At 44.5% G+C, this 15,592-nt stretch overlaps 1 protein-coding gene across 1 annotated transcript; it reads left to right on the top strand.

Annotated features, from left to right (window-relative positions):
- Positions 1–932: 932 nt before the first annotated feature.
- On the top strand, positions 933–15,283 carry nat8l (N-acetyltransferase 8-like). Its single transcript, XM_041965568.1, has 3 exons — positions 933–1,236; positions 2,481–2,645; positions 14,916–15,283. Exons 1-3 carry the CDS (start codon positions 933–935, stop codon positions 15,281–15,283), a joined length of 837 nt encoding a protein of 278 aa, XP_041821502.1.
- The last annotated feature ends 309 nt before the right edge of the window (positions 15,284–15,592 follow it).

The raw sequence follows: 15,592 nt of genomic DNA, 5'->3' as shown, positions 1-15,592 counted from the left end.
CAGTCAACAGGCGGAGGAGGCTGCACACAGCCCCCTGTGAGCCCGGACAGCAGGGCGACCACCGGCCGAGCTGGGGGCTTTATAGTGTCCTTTTAATGTCGATTCATGTCAGCACAGAAATCTATGTGTCTTATATCAGGAGCTCTCCCACCCCCTCACTCACAGTGTATCTGCGCAACAACAGAGATGTCCAGCGATATGCTGCGTTTAAGAGCACTGACAAGGGTCCACAGCTAAATCTAACAGCTTTCACCTCGGATTTAATTACAAGCATACATTATGAACTGCCATTAGCTCCACTTTTAATTCTAAACAGCCTAAGAGGGTTTCTAAGCTGCATTCGCCCTTCTGCTCGGGTTTCCTCCTGTTTGACGCATCGCCCCCGCGTTACCTTGCGCCTTTGTGCTGCGTTTCGCATCCCTCACAGCCGCGGCACCTCAACAAACAGGGGATCCTCCTCACTGAACGACATAATGAAGACAGCCCTGTTCAGAAACAACCTCTCTACGCAACCTCGCCACGCAACCTCGCCATCGCACCCCCCACCCCCAGCCCACATCCTCAAAATACACATTTCGCCGGCGCACACAAGCCCGATCAGATGCGGAGAGAGCGACCGTGTCTGTCTCCCCCTCCTCCCTCGTCCATCAGCATTTAACGGCGCACCGCTTCCACCAATCTGTGCAGCGAGAGGACCACCCCAACCCCTGAACCTGAATCTACCCGCCCTGCTCGTTTATAAATACTGCTTGAATCACACCGGCAAGTCTTGGTCGTCAGAAACGCTCAGGGTTGCAGCAGAACATCCCCCTTCGTCTTCTCCCTTTCATCGTTTCTCTGTTTTTTAACAAAACCTCACGCATCATCCATTTTCGCACTCATTCTTCCCCCCGTTTTTTCCCAACTGTAGTTGTTTTTTCGCCGCCAGTTGCATGCATTTTTCGTCTCCCAAAATGGTTTGCGAGACTAAAATTGTTGCGGACGAACACGATGCTATACCTGGGACCAAAAAAGAGTCGATCATGTGGAGCTCTCCTCCGTCCAGCGCGGCTCTGAACCCCGCCGAGACCAAGGATGTGAGGAAAGATGCGGTTTTTATCCGCGAGTTCGAGCGCGGGGATCAAGAGGAGGTGCGGCGCATCTTTTACGAGGGTATTATGGAGAGGATACCCAACACGGCGTTTAGGGGGCTCAGGCAGCAGCCCAAGACTCAGTTTTTATATGCTCTTCTGACAGGTAAGTACCCTCATTACCTTGCATCATGTTCTATACCGGCTTATTTATTCCCGTGTTTGGTTTCAGACCCACTTTTCTAATCATATAAAAAAAGTTCAACATCATCCCTCATATGAATTAAGTTGTTTCTAAGCTCACGTCACACTGTAGGTTAATGCGCCTCTTTTGATGTTTGCATCCTAATGTGATTTATTTGAGGACCTTGTCTTAAATCCCACGCAAACCAAACGGCATGTTGCTCATCATGCAACAAAAGGCATGGCCAGGCGCATGGTGCACGTGTATAACCGGCTGGCCCGCTGCTGATGTGATGACATGCCGGTGCCGTTAATGAATGAGTGAATGAATTTTAGGATTGGCCCACGGGGTGCGCGCACGTACCCAAAAAGCGCTCCCCCGCGCAACCCCCAACCCCCCTCCCCAAACCCCCGCCTCTGCACAGCAGCCAATGCGCCAGTCATGCACTGATCTCGCTTGGCTTTTGTTGATGTTGCCGGCGCAGATTCAAAAGCCTCATGTATCGTGACCGGCGCCGTTACGCACGACGAAATCAAACAAGCTGTTACCCGCTTAAAATCTCAACAGCGTTAACAGGAAGCCGTACCCTAATGTGTCATATTGGCGTCAATCAGACTCACGCAAGTCAAAAAACAGTATAGTCACGCCTGAAAAATCCACCAAATTCTGCTTCACCGCGGCCTGAACGCGTCGAGGTGGTTTTGAGTCAGAACTCTCTTTGATGGAATACCCTGTCAGCGTCTCACACCACGCTGGGGTGCAGTGGAGTAAACTAACTACTAGGTTATTGCATGCCACGCAACATGCTCTGCAGCATCCAGCCTGCTTGTTTGTGTTTCCCGTTGCGCCCCCCAGCGTCACATCCGACTAATTACTCCAACATGGACCGAACGGGTTTGATGAATTCAGTACTAACATGTCTCTATTGAGAACCTCAAGGCTTCACCCTGTCAAATGTTGTGCTCCTGCAGCTCTAATAACGTGCCTCACTTCACAGTCTGATGAGATGTTACTTTGCTGCCTTGTGTAACACCGGATCTTTATCTCTCTTTATCAAAATGCTCAGGAATTTGATGCAACTGTCTTCACTTGCTGCTGCTTGCAAATGTCACATTGCCTCTGCTCTTTTTTCTTCTGTGTCTGTGTGGGGTTGAATTCCGCCAAAATCAAACATGTGATTCTCTTTTCTGACAGGTTTCGTTTATTTTTCTTCCATTTCTCCATAGTAATGTGCTTTTTCGTGACCAAATCCGTCACGCTGACCTGCTGCGCGCCCCTCATTCTCATGGGCGCGCGCTACTACTACAGCAGGAAAGTTATCCAGAGTTATCTGGACTGTGCTCTGCACACGGACATGGCTGACATAGAGGCTTATTACATGACACCCACAGGTAAGACGAGGGAGGAACGCCACCCTTCTCACTATTGTGCGACCAATGAGATAGGTTTGTCTTTCGGCAATGCTCCGCCACCAGAACTGGTTTGAAAAAGTTTGGGTCTGTAACTTTGCCACAGCAGGAGGGAGAGAAGACAAAGAATAAGTAGATGAAAGGCAAAGTGACTTATATATACTTGAAACTGTAAAACTGTCTCAGTCTACAGAGTCTTCAGGCAATCCAGAGGCAACTCATCAAATATGCAGGTCCTCTCTCTGCTTTTCCCTTCTCCTCCACCCTTCTCTCCCAGCCCTCCTCCCCATCCCGTTCTCCTCTCCTTCCCCCACTTGCTTCCTCTCCGAGCTCCCCTTGGTCACGGGCTGGGAGGGAGGGTTGGGGGTGTTGCTGCATCACAGGGCTATTGATTGCACGGAGGAAAACTGCTGATACACTTTCTGCAGTGCACTCCGTGTCGGCAGGGCTCATTTCCTTCGCTAAAGCTCCTAATTGGGAAAAATCAATCCCCCTCTAGTGTCATCTCAAAGTGTTCATTCTCTCCAGGCGCGGAGTTCCGAGTGACGGCCGAGCACAAACGCGTCACACATTTTCATGCATGCGTTCCCCTGCCTTGGAACTTCTTGGACACATTTATCCCCTGTTAACCTAGCACCACGTGGCCAATCTAAAAAGCAGGTGTTAGGTAAGCCAGTCAATTGCCCCCCCATTGTCTCTGACACTGTGCTCTCCGGCCTGGTAATCCACTGCATACACAATTGCAATTTAGCATTCCCATTATTGCTGCAGGGCCGTGATGGTTTAAAGGGGGTCAGGCACCAATGCTCTTGGACAATGCTAATGATTATATCCATGCAAACTGAATGGGCCCAGAGGGGACGAACACCTGGGCACCACCATGCAGCCCTGACGCAGAGGCACCTCTCACATCACTCTCATTTGTTGTGGTGTGTGTGTGTGTGTGTGTTTGTTCTAAGTGTGTACAAGGATGGCATGGCAGGTAGCAGGAAAGAGTTTGTGATCGTGTAGACAATGCAAACTTTCTCCATCAGCTTCTTATTTGGAGCGATGGTTTTGGCTATTTTATACAAAACAGTTTGGGCTATTTTATACAAAAGACTTCACTGCTCCTCTTCGCTGGTTTAAAGTTGGTGGGGCTCTGTTGACAAAAGATGATGTCACACACTGCCATGCACAGCATCATTCAGTCAAAATTTGATTGCAGCTGCAGAGTTGTTTGACTTAAGTCTTAATTGTTGCTTATTTAGTCATGAATATTTAATGTTACAGAGAAAAACGTATTAGAAAGCAAACTTTAAGGGCCTGTAAGCTTTTTTTTTTTTGTCAGCAGGGGAACTGAGGCGTCTCCAAACTCAACCATCCTTCCTCCATCTTTTAGCCTGCTAGCCGTAGACCAGCAAACAGTAACACACCTCAGCATGGCGATAAAAAACAGCCTCATGTTGTAATTGCTAGAATCAGATATTAAAGGCTTGTCAACAATAAAAATTTTCGACTGAGTCTTTCCAACAGCACTGAAACAGCATATGCTAGGATTGTGTGCACTCATCTGTCAACGTCTCAGAATGCACTCTGGGTAGGCGCACTGTAGCAACCAGTGAGACGAGTCGTTTTACCCGATATGGCTAAGATTCAAGATTAACAGCCACAATAACGATGACGATAATTTGTCTATTCAAGAGTTTGCTGCATGTGTATGAAAACATGTAAGACTGTGTGTGTCTTTGTGTGTTTGACGCAGTAAGACTTAAAAGGCTTCGTCTTTTGGAGCTCTAAACGTCATTTTTAATTAATTTTTTAGCAACCGAGACGTCTGGCGGTGGCGGATGGCGATGATCGATCGGAGCGTCGCAGAATATAAATGCTGTGTTGCTGCAACCCAGCAATTAATCAACTTAATGGAGGAACGCGAATTTAAATGCAGAAAGAGATCCAAAGACGAGGAGAAAGGGAGACAAAGAATTCTTAACATGTTTTTGACGATTAAGCGAAATATGAATTGAGTGATCTCCAGTAAGTGTACAGTGACCACAGACTGCTGGGGTTATAAAGGAACTAACTGAATGGATCCACATCACTCTGCTGCCACTTAAGGCCAGCTGCCACCCCTTTCATTTGACACATAATAAAGTGTGTGTGTGTGTGTGTGTGTGTGTGTAGGCAGAGGGGTTGTAAAGCATACTGAGGGAACAATGGTTGGGAGTATAACTGCATATGGCTGCACAGAAAAAGACAAAAGCTTATTTCCTTACCAACAACAGACGTTGATATGGCAAGAGTTTCATACACATTTTGATCCATAGTTAATTTAATGTTTAAATGCTCAGCTTGAAATGAATGTGACTGAGTTAAACCAATCAAATCCAGTATTCTCAGTGCGGCTTCAGATTTCTCAAGTCAGGTTGATTTTAGGAAGGCTTACCAAAGCTTTTGGTCCAAAAGTCCATCATTCACATTCAACAGCTCAGTGAAGGTTTGACACACTCAAACAGATGCAGTTAAAATACAGCATCTGCTGGCACAAATCTCTTTGTACACTCTGACTCCTCCTCTTCCCATCCATCTTGCTCTGTCCTCTGAGGCAAAAAACCAATAATCAGTCAATCTGGCAATCAATATGTCCACAGATTGTGTGTTAACATCTAGAGTGCATTTGATGAAAGAAACTGTAAATTAACAGACTTTAATCTAATGAAAATATTTTTCGAACAAAAAAAACAAAAGAAAAATATCACTGTACAGACCCTGATTCCCTGCACTACTTTCAGATGGTCTCTTTTTTTTTTTTACCTCTGCACTGGAAAATCTGAACAATACAAACCAGTGACAGATCAATTAATTGGTCGAAAAATTGATTGGTCTGATATCTGGCATGTTGAGACAATCGGCATCGGTCGGTGTCTGCACTCGTCAGAGACAATGCGCATTTTTTACTGTCAAATATTTTTCTGTGTTGAAGTGATTAATACATTAGTGTTAAATAAATTGTTCATCAGGACCAAAAACACAGAGAGGCTGCTGGGAACATTGTTAAGTCATTTTCTATTTATGTACAAAGACAGATTTTTATTATGTCTCAGAAACAAAGAGATGCTGCTATCTGCTGCGGTTAAGTGATTTTTTTTTAACAAAGTTTAGTTTTTTTTTATTATCTGTGGATCCATTTTTGACATTTAAAATAAAATAAAGAATAAATAAAAAATAAATATCGGCATCAGCCACTGAAAAACCTGCATTGATTGACCACTAAAACACACATTTATATTCAAGATAAACCTGACTTATACGTTTCTCTAAACAAGAAGAGCTAATTTAGTTACGGTTAAACTCCCACTGAGTCGTACTGAAGCTGGTTGAACAGTGTCATGAAGCTGTCGAGGAGCTGCAGGAGTGTGTGTTTTATTTGCTGATCAGCCTATGCACACTGTGGCAATTGAAGCCAAATAAAACGCTGTGCTCCACCTGGAGAACTGGAGTCAACTGAGCAGACAAAACATGACTTGTTTGGTTTGTGGCGATTTCATTGTGTGCACTGTTCGTACAGAAATCTATGTTATAATTCACAAAAATGCAATCTGACGATTTTTGTTTTGGGCACACTAATGAACAAGCTAAGGTAACTAGCAAGCTAGCATTCTGGACATCCTGGGCTACTAAGCTATTATTTATTTAGCCCTCTAGAGCTTTAGCAAGCAGCTAAAATATTTAAATCGACCTCGAGTAACAACCCTCTCCACCAGCTTTGTGAAAGTGATTGCTTATGGCGCCTTTACTGTTGTGTTCATTTGCACAACATATTTTCCAGCGTTTCTCATTGTGTCACAGGCCTGGTTCACGTCAGCACCCATTCTCATCACACACTGTTCACACGCTTGTTCGCTCCTCTCGCGGGAAAACAATGCCTGAGTTACCACTACTACGACTCTCCATCGCTGAATCCCACAAGGCCAAAAAAAGGCATGTTTTGAAAAAGCTTTTCTGAAAAGGGAAACAACTTTAAACACAGAGCGAAGGAGGTTTCCTCTCGCGTTGAAGCAGTCGGCAGCCGACATACCCCCTTCCCTTGCACCTGCTCAATCACTGTAGGTCACTCTCAAGCAGCTTAGTGCCTAAAAAGTGAATGTAATATAATTAGGGCAACACTAGACACTGAGCCAAATCCTCCCCGGCTTGATGTGATACCCATTCAGTAATACTGCCTGTTTAATGAGGCGTCATGACCACTGCAGGGTCCCACTAATGCAGGAGATGCTATAATACCTGCCGGTCAGCCTCGCTGGGCCTCTATGTGTGTGTGTTTGGAGGGGGTGGGGGCTGGAGTTTGAGCTCGCTCAGTTCCAGGGGAGAGAGCAGCTTCCTCCATCGGTACCTGCTGCGCTTATTTTAGCTCTGAGCGACGGAGAGAGGGAGACAGACAGAGAGAGAGAGAGAGAGAGAAAATGTGTGAAGGGAGGGAAAGAGGTGAGTGCCGGATAGAAAATGGGGGCATCTGAGATAACAACTCAAAGATATATTATGTGTGAGAAAGAAAGAGAAATAAACAGTTTGCTGGTTAGCACACAGACAGAGGATCCTCCTGGGTAAATTTGTGACGCCTCAGATTAATGAGGCATCCTTCTTTCTCTCTATTCCTCTCCTCCTGTTGCAGTTTGTGAGCCACAGCATTTTCTTTCTCTCTCCCACCTGTATCGTTCCTCCTCCTCCTCCTCCTCCTCCTCCTCTTTCTCTTTCTCATCCATGCTGAAGGTGCAGAGGAGGTGCTGCAGTAGCCAACTGGGTTATCCATCATCCTGGCACAGAGGAAGTGATGTTTCCTCCCAGCCAAGGAAACAGCATTCAGTCTCTGTCAAAAACGATGGGGGGAAAAAAGTAATTTACTATTCATTGGTTCATTTATCAGTGGACAATTGTCATTAACTCAGCTAAATTAGAAACGAGCTATGTTTTATGCTGTAGGAGCAATGGTTAAATTAAAAGAGATTTAGAGCAGAACAGCAACATTCAGGTTATTGTACACATTCACAAACGTTAAAAAAGGGAAAATATTTATTGTTTCCCACTTTAGAAATGTGAGAATTTACAGCTTTTCTGTTTTCTATCATTATAAACTGAATATGTTTGTGTTTTGGACTGTTGGTTGGATAAAACAAGCAACGTGTACATATTCTCTTCAGCTCTGAAGAACTCTGATGGGCATTTTTTCACAATTTCTGACATTTTAGAGACCAAGCAAATCTAATAAAACAACCCCAATTGAAAATAAGTTGCAGTCCTAGTAGAAAAACAACATTAGAGGAATAGTTTGACATTTGGTGAAATATGTTTCTTCTTCTAGTTAGATGAGACCATGGATACCACTCTCGTTTCTGCACACTACATATGAAACTAGCTCAAACAGCTAGCATGGCTCCCTCTGACTCTCCGCCATATCACCATTCGAAAATCTTAATATCCATAAAATATTCAGCCTGTCACAGTGTTAGGCACGCAGTCCTTGCTGCTCCCAGCCTGCACTCGCTTAGAAACTGGAGAACTCACCAGTCTATTACTTTGACTGTGCAAGCATGTGCTCTTGCGTATCCTTTGTTTCACGTTCTGCTTAAATCAATACTGAACAAAGAGATTCATTAGAAAGAGCAGATGACCTGTCAGCAGCGGCTTCATTTATTGCAGCATCATGTGTCTTGACTCTCTGGTGACCAATCACAGCGCTTGATCTCGACAGATGGGCAATTTTAAAAGCTGCTATCAATAGGTGAGCGATTACTTGTCTGTTCTGTAGATTAAAAGTCATTTCTGCTGTTTGGGTCAAACCTGCTTGGTTTACACAGAGACAATAGGCAGAGGTCTACACTGTAATAGCTTAGAGTCACATTAGGGGCTCAGGCTGTAGCAGTAGCAGCCATGTGAACAATGGCATGCGCACAGTAAAGTGTAGCATGAGTGGAAAATATGGGCATGAGCCTGCATGCTTACAGGAGGGCAGTAAAGTTAACAGTGAAGGGCCACATAATGAGCTCGTCTGAGCTAATGGAAGTGCAACAGGGAAGAGTGCAGTGTTTGTGAGTGTGTGCCTCTGTACAGTGTGACAGCACACAGGTCAATACATCCTTTGCATACTGAGTCGGGCTTAAAGGCCAAGTTAAAGGCTTCCTCCCTGTTAAATCCAGGCTCAGCACACATAAATGATTCTGTTTTTGTGATTGCACTGTTGTGTGTTTGTGTAAACATCGGGAAATGTGTCCCGTGTCCGCTGGTCTCCTCCTCTCACCCTCATTTGCCCGTGACGGAGGAAGAAACTGCTGATGCATGAGTTAAACATGACAGGCTAATCCATACTCCCAGCATGCACTCTGACCTGAGGAGGAGGGCGTCTGTCTGTGTGTGTTTGTATGCAAGGGCATGAGGAAGGATTTGCATTAAAGTAAACACAGCAAAAATTAGTTTCAGAAGTATCTTAAGCATTTCTTCTACAAGGAAAAGTCCTACATTAAAATAAGAATATAGAAAAGCATCCATTGGTTCTATAGGATTCCGTTTGATTGCCAACCGCGACAAAGCGCAACATACAAGTCTTTTTAGCACAACAGTTGGTAAAAACTGATTGTTAGGATAGAAAATGATGCTTTAACATAGTCTGAAATATACCACAGGTATACTATGTGGTGATATCAACACCAGCAGCAATGTCTACTCACCATTTAGCGCCTGGGATGGCCAGATTAATCACGCAGTGATGCAACAGAGCCACTCCTGAAACATAAATCACTGGTGCTTAACATACCAAGCATGAATGACACACATGCTGCGGGGCAATATAAAAATAGCGCATAAAAACAGCAATAAATTCACAGTTTAATCATTAGTACACAAAGCAAATGGAAAGAATACACAAAGGATGGAGTCAAGCTATTTACGGGCTTTTGTCAGGGCTTACACCCACAGAGCTCAGGACAGCACTTGGCTCACAGAGAAGTGATCTACAGCAGAGTGAGGCGGCGTCTAGACTGAACGCTTATCAACCGAATTAGCCCTCTAGGTTCCATCTGAGGGAAAAGAGAATAATCTCGTTAGACACCATAAAAACTATCCCTGTGCATGCGCATGTGTGCGATTTTTTGTTATTATACAGGCTTCATATCACAACATCAGCCAGTATTCAACACTCCCACACACATGCACGGAGGCATATTAATATCCTTGTAAAGTAGTTAAAAAGAAATTAGATCTGTCGCATTGAGAATACAATAGTCAGATTTTCGCTTGTGTGAGAGTCATTTCGGATGATTTCCAGCGCTCTGAGCTCTTCCTCTCTTTCAAGCCTTCACTTTCTGCTGTAATTTATTTGTCTTGAGATCATTTGTTTTCTTCAGGTCCCCCTCCCCCCTTTGTAATAATGGTAGATTTTCTGTCCTTACCTCCCCCCTTCGTGTTTGTAGACCCTAGCAGCAATAATGGATCCATTCAGGTTCATCACTATTACTGTTACACAGATGCCTCGCCTCCCTCCTCCTCCTCCTCCGCTCATTCTTCCTCTTAGAGACTTCTTCTTCACAGTCCCGCTTCTCTCTTTTTCTGAGTGAGTAAGCTCATTCGCATGACATTCTGGCCTCAGGTGCACACACTAAAACACAAGCGGTGCACTGTATTACTAGTGTATTAAGCTGAACTCTTTAGCAATGAGCTGCTGTGCCGGAGCAACAGGGATCTTAATGCTTTGCTGAAAAGCACAACAGGAAGAGCTGCTGAGCTCTTTTTGGGAAACAGAGTCTTATTCATTCCCTCTTCCCAATCAATCTTGTGGTGACATGCAGGAATAAGCTGCTTCTCCCTCATGAATTGTTATCGTATTCAGCAGGGGCGAGAGAAGTTAGATTGGAGCAGGAAGAAAGATACAGAGGAGAGAGGCCGGCTTGATCCAAAGGTATCAACCATCCCAAAACCTTACAGTCCACTTACAGCTCTAAGTAATCTGGGTTCTTGTTGTTTGCAGACAATTTTATCTCAGTATTCCCCTCAATATTAACCACTTGGCGATTCTCCTATTTCCCCCCCAAAGACGGACACAAGCACGTCTCAATCCATTGTTTATTCTTATGACAAGCTGCCAAACTCTCAACACACACACAAACACAAAGAGGAAAAATCCAGTATCGATCATCTCACCCTGTCTGTCTGACTCTGTCTAACTCTTGAAATGGAGCCTCCCTACAGCCTGACGAAGTCATAATGCTCAGAAAGCCAACAAACTCACTAAACACCCGATCTCAGGTAGCGAATCTTTAACAAAATGACGAGTCTTCTGCAATGTGAGGCTATGCTGACGTCGGCGTGCTAACTCACTCAACGCAGCAATGATGACGTGCTGATGTGCAGCAGGTGCAATGATGCTTACCATCTTAGTTTAGCACACTAACATTGCTAATTAGCACCAAATACATATTACAGCTGAGGCTGATGGATATCATTTGTTTGGCAGGTATCTGGTCATAAATCTAAGCATTTGATAAATTGAATTTTTTGAACAAATGATGCTACTAGAGGGAAAGTTTAAAGTTATTAGAATTCATCCTGCGGGGGGACACGAGCCTGTGTGCCAAATATCATGGCAATCCATCTGATGGTTGTTGAAATATTTCAATCCAAGCACCACAACTGTACCTGACAACAACCTGATGGTGTCAGGTGTCAGGTTATAGTCAACTGACAAGGAAAGTCAGTTGATCTACTAAGCCATTAGGATCCACCCTCTGGGGACCATGAATGTGGTCAATCCAATGAATGTTGAGATATTTGAGTCTGGAATAAGTGATGTGATGCTGGGTGTTATATAGAATGTACAGCATATGCATCAGTATGTGTCACAGCACCCCTTATTTTGGATCAAACGTGACATTTCAGCTGCAGATCTGCACACTTAATGAGTCTAGAGCATCGTAATCTCATAGAAACAGCCTTTTGGAGCATAGCGTTATGCCTCCTCCAACACGCCTCCTCCTCTAACTTTATCTCTCTCCCTTTTGTTTTTTCCATCTCCTTCACCATCTCTCTCTATCTCTAGGAAGTGCAGCTCCCAGCAGAAATAATGATAGCTAAACCAAGTCCATGCAGTTTAATAGTTGCGGTGTCAGATGTGAAGTTCCTTGAGCTGTGATGTCAGGAAACCTAGAGGTCAATATGTGCTCAGCTTCCACAAGAAAAGCAGAGTCAGAGGAAGAGGAGGGACGAAGAGGGATGTAATATTTCTGTGAGGGATTTTTTTCCACTATAGTTCATTGTTTCATGTGATCTAAGTGATTTTGAGGCAGAGTTAAGTAATCCATGCAGTTTGACAGGCAGAGAGGTGGCTGGCGTGTGTGCCGCCCTGTGCTGTCCTCATTCCTGGCACCGGCTCAGTTCAGACAGATGGTCAGGAGGGCTTTATGGAAGCATACCCCCCCCACGCCTCCAAGAGACACACATGCACGAGCATAATAAAGCCGGGAGAGTGCCGCAGGAGTTGACACTGCGGCTTTGACATCTGCCTATAATGAAACATCATTCCATAGCATTAGTGAAGACGGCGAGACGCTTAACCACTTCAGACTGTTTAAAAGATTGTCTGCATGACTCAGATTTACAGTCGTCCATCGAAGCTCCTCCTCGTCAACTTTATAGTGTAAGTGCGGAAATGGAAGCAGGAAATGACTATTTGATTGCTTTTTGAGTTTAAGGGTTGAAAGACTTTTATTGCCCAAATGTAACGCTGATGAACTGCACAGTCATCTGGCCTACATTTCTTCAGAGACAGTGAACAGGACCAAGTTTTTGATCACTTCCTGTTCACACGTTTTCCCACCAGTGACTTTGATTCGTCCAGACAGTGAATCTAAAAAACAGGGATGCCCTTATTTGTTGTTTTGGGTTATTCAAGATGTTTTAGCACTTCAGGGAGCTATTTATCTTATAACATCATTCAAAATTACAGCTCCCCTAACAGATTAGTCGGATTAGGCAGTCTCCCGGTGATATCATACCCCTGTCTAGCTATCAGGGCGGGGAGTACTCGGGTTTTCCTGTTGCAGCTGCAGCCTACATATGACAGTTGTTTGATTCAGTAACAGAAGCCTCCGGATCAGCTTAACATGGGCCTGCAGGGGCATCAAATCCCTCCTAACACACAGGACTCCAGCAGGAGCACGGTTTTAATGTCGCTGCCTGTTTGTGTGTGTATGAGTGAGAGATTCAGCAGAAATAAAGGAGAGGGGAGATTATGTGTAAAGGTAAGGGCAGAGAGGGAGAGAATTAGGATTCAGAGCTCATGGACAGACGGACACAGATTTTTGCCAGTCACGGAATAGTCCGATTTACTTTATCTATAACAAACAGATGGCATTTTAGTACAAAACAATGTCAGCACTGCCAACACATGCCGTAAATACTGCTGACAGTGATGGAGAGGCTGTTTGAACATGGTTACATAATAACAACAGGAGGTCGAGAGGGTCATTTTCCTTGAAAGATTATGATCAGTAAAGGAAATCAAGCATGGATATCCACCTATGTGCTATGTTCGTTTTAAAAACCGCCTGTTTAAGATTCAAAGGGGAATGATTTCAAAAGATGCGTGACGACCCATAACGTTATTTACTTGTGACATTTTTCTCTGTGCTTTTAGCCAGGTATTTAACCCCCTGTGAACTAGTGAGTCATATTTTCTAGCTCGGAAGCTGATGATGACTGCAGCTGCTGACGCAGCCGACAACAGAGAATTCAAGTTAGAATTAAAAAAATAAATGTTCTGCAGCTCAGTTTAATAGTTTGATAGTTTAAGTTCAATAGTTTTGTCCTAAAAACCTAAATTATTGTCATAGCAAAACAATTCAATAGCATAAACTCTCAAACTGTCAAAGTGGGCAGCTTATAAACTGCAGCACGATTGTAGATCAATATTTTAACGGGTTGATATTCCAGTTCAAAGGGGTATTTTGGTGGAGGAGCATTGTCTGCTGACATTTTTATCTGCATTGGTCTAACACTGTCTGTCTCTGTGTATTAGTCTTTTTATCTGTTACCAGTGTTTGTCTGAGTGTCTGACACTGTATGAGCTGCTGTAAAAATGCCAATGTTGTTGTTATTGTCTATGTAAACTTGAAAAATGCCAAATTTCTGTATCTAACGCCCCCAAAACCTCTCTGTCCCATGAGCCCAGTGTTTCTGCTCCACTACACCGTGAACAATAAGTGGCCGCTCCGTCACGCCTTTTAATCACCAGCGTCTCACCGAGTGGTTAATGCCATTAAGGACCAGTCAGACACTCACCCTCCTCATTCATCTACTCCCTGCATCCCTTCTTCTATTCTGTCCTCACAGAGCATTTAAACCATTATAACATGATGCAACATAATGGAAACACAGGACGCTCATTTTGATTTGAGTCTCTGGTGTTAAACACTCTCCTCCCAGAAATTCCTTAACCCATCCAAAATATTAGTTTGCTGTTTGAGGCCATTCATGAAGCATATTTTGTGAAATTAATCTGCGTGATTTGAAACACGGTCTTGAGCTTTACGGTGTATTGGAGCAGCTGTGTTAACTACCCCTACAAAAAAAAAAAATTAGTGCTTAAAAGCCTTGTCCTTTAACTTTAAATCTTAAAGGAATAGCTTGACATCTCTGGAAACGATTTGCTTTCTTGCCGAGACTTAGATAAGAAGACTGATACCACTCTTATGTCTGCATGGCATGTAGCTCCCATCAGCAGCAGGTTAGCTTAGCGTAGCACAAAGACTAGAACCAGGGGGAAACCGCTAGCCATGGGAAGTTTTTCCTTATCCAAATTGAGGATCTAAGGACAGAGGGTGTCGTAGTGAAACTGAATTCACTGGCTCAGTCCAGAATCCATCAAACACATTAGACATGTCAGCTAAACCACAACCTCTTGTTTCACATTTGCTGTATATGTGAGATGTACTTGTGTTAATTAGTGCATTTTAGAAGTGAAGAGGCCAATTTTGTTACCGTCGGACAGAGCTAGGCTAGCTGTTTCCCTATGTTTCCAGTCTTTATGCTAAGCTAAGCTAACTAGCCACTGGCTCTAGCTTCAAATGTATCTCACAGGCATGAGAGTGGTATCAATCTCATCTTTATGCTCTGCAAAACTTCCCAGAGTGTTGAACTAATCCTTTAAGCATTTATTTTTATCTAAAGCATTTGCAACAGTTGACTCACACTAATTTTATCCAATTTATCGTCTCTTGTTTCTGTCAGGCTCCTGTTTCTGGGTGGCGGTTCTCGACGGACGTGTGGTGGGGATTGTGGCGGCACAAGGCCGCGAGGACGACAACACGGTCGAGCTGCGACGCATGTCGGTGGACTCTCGCTACCGCGGCAAAGGCATTGCGAAGGCGCTGGGTCGTCGCGTTCTGGAGTTCGCCGTGCGCAACAACTACGCCGCCGTGGTCCTCGGCACGACAGCTGTCAAGTTGGCCGCCCACAAGCTGTACGAGTCGCTGGGCTTCCGCCGAACGGGCCAGAGCGAGGACTACAGGCTCCCCGGGATGAGTCGCTCGCCACTGGAGAGGCTCTTCTTCCAGATCCGCTACAGCCGCTACCGCCTGCAGCTCCGTGAAGAGTGAGAGGTGACAGGGAGAGGAGAGAGAGAGGTGGAGAGGGGGAGATGGAGAAAGAGAGGGACAGAGAGCGAGAGAGAGCGAGCAAGCGAGAGAGAAAGAGAGAGAGAAAGAGAGAGAGAGAGAGAGCAACGACCCTCCTTCACCCGAGAGCCCCGACTGCATCCTCTCCTCTGACAGCTTTTATTTATTTTGTGTCATTAGAGATAACTTTGAGTATTACTTAACACTTCTACTATTTCATCTTTAAAGTCACTAACGTTTTCATTACTATTCTGCTTTTGTTGCTGTTGTTTTTGTATTTTTCTTTTACTT

The sequence above is a fragment of the Chelmon rostratus genome, chromosome 23 (assembly GCF_017976325.1).
Source record: "Chelmon rostratus isolate fCheRos1 chromosome 23, fCheRos1.pri, whole genome shotgun sequence".
NCBI lineage: Eukaryota > Metazoa > Chordata > Actinopteri > Chaetodontiformes > Chaetodontidae > Chelmon > Chelmon rostratus.
The sequence above is the reverse complement of the archived record's forward strand: the minus strand, read 5'-3'. Positions and strand labels throughout refer to the sequence as shown.

Excerpts from the sequence above, each read along its gene's own strand:
- nat8l (XM_041965568.1), top strand. The coding sequence starts at position 933 with ATGCATTTTTCGTCTCCCAAAATGGTTTGCGAGACTAAAATTGTTGCG. Across the intron at positions 1,237-2,480 it reads TTTATATGCTCTTCTGACAG|TAATGTGCTTTTTCGTGACC; the intron begins GTAAGTACCCTC and ends ATTTCTCCATAG. Across the intron at positions 2,646-14,915 it reads TTATTACATGACACCCACAG|GCTCCTGTTTCTGGGTGGCG; the intron begins GTAAGACGAGGG and ends TGTTTCTGTCAG.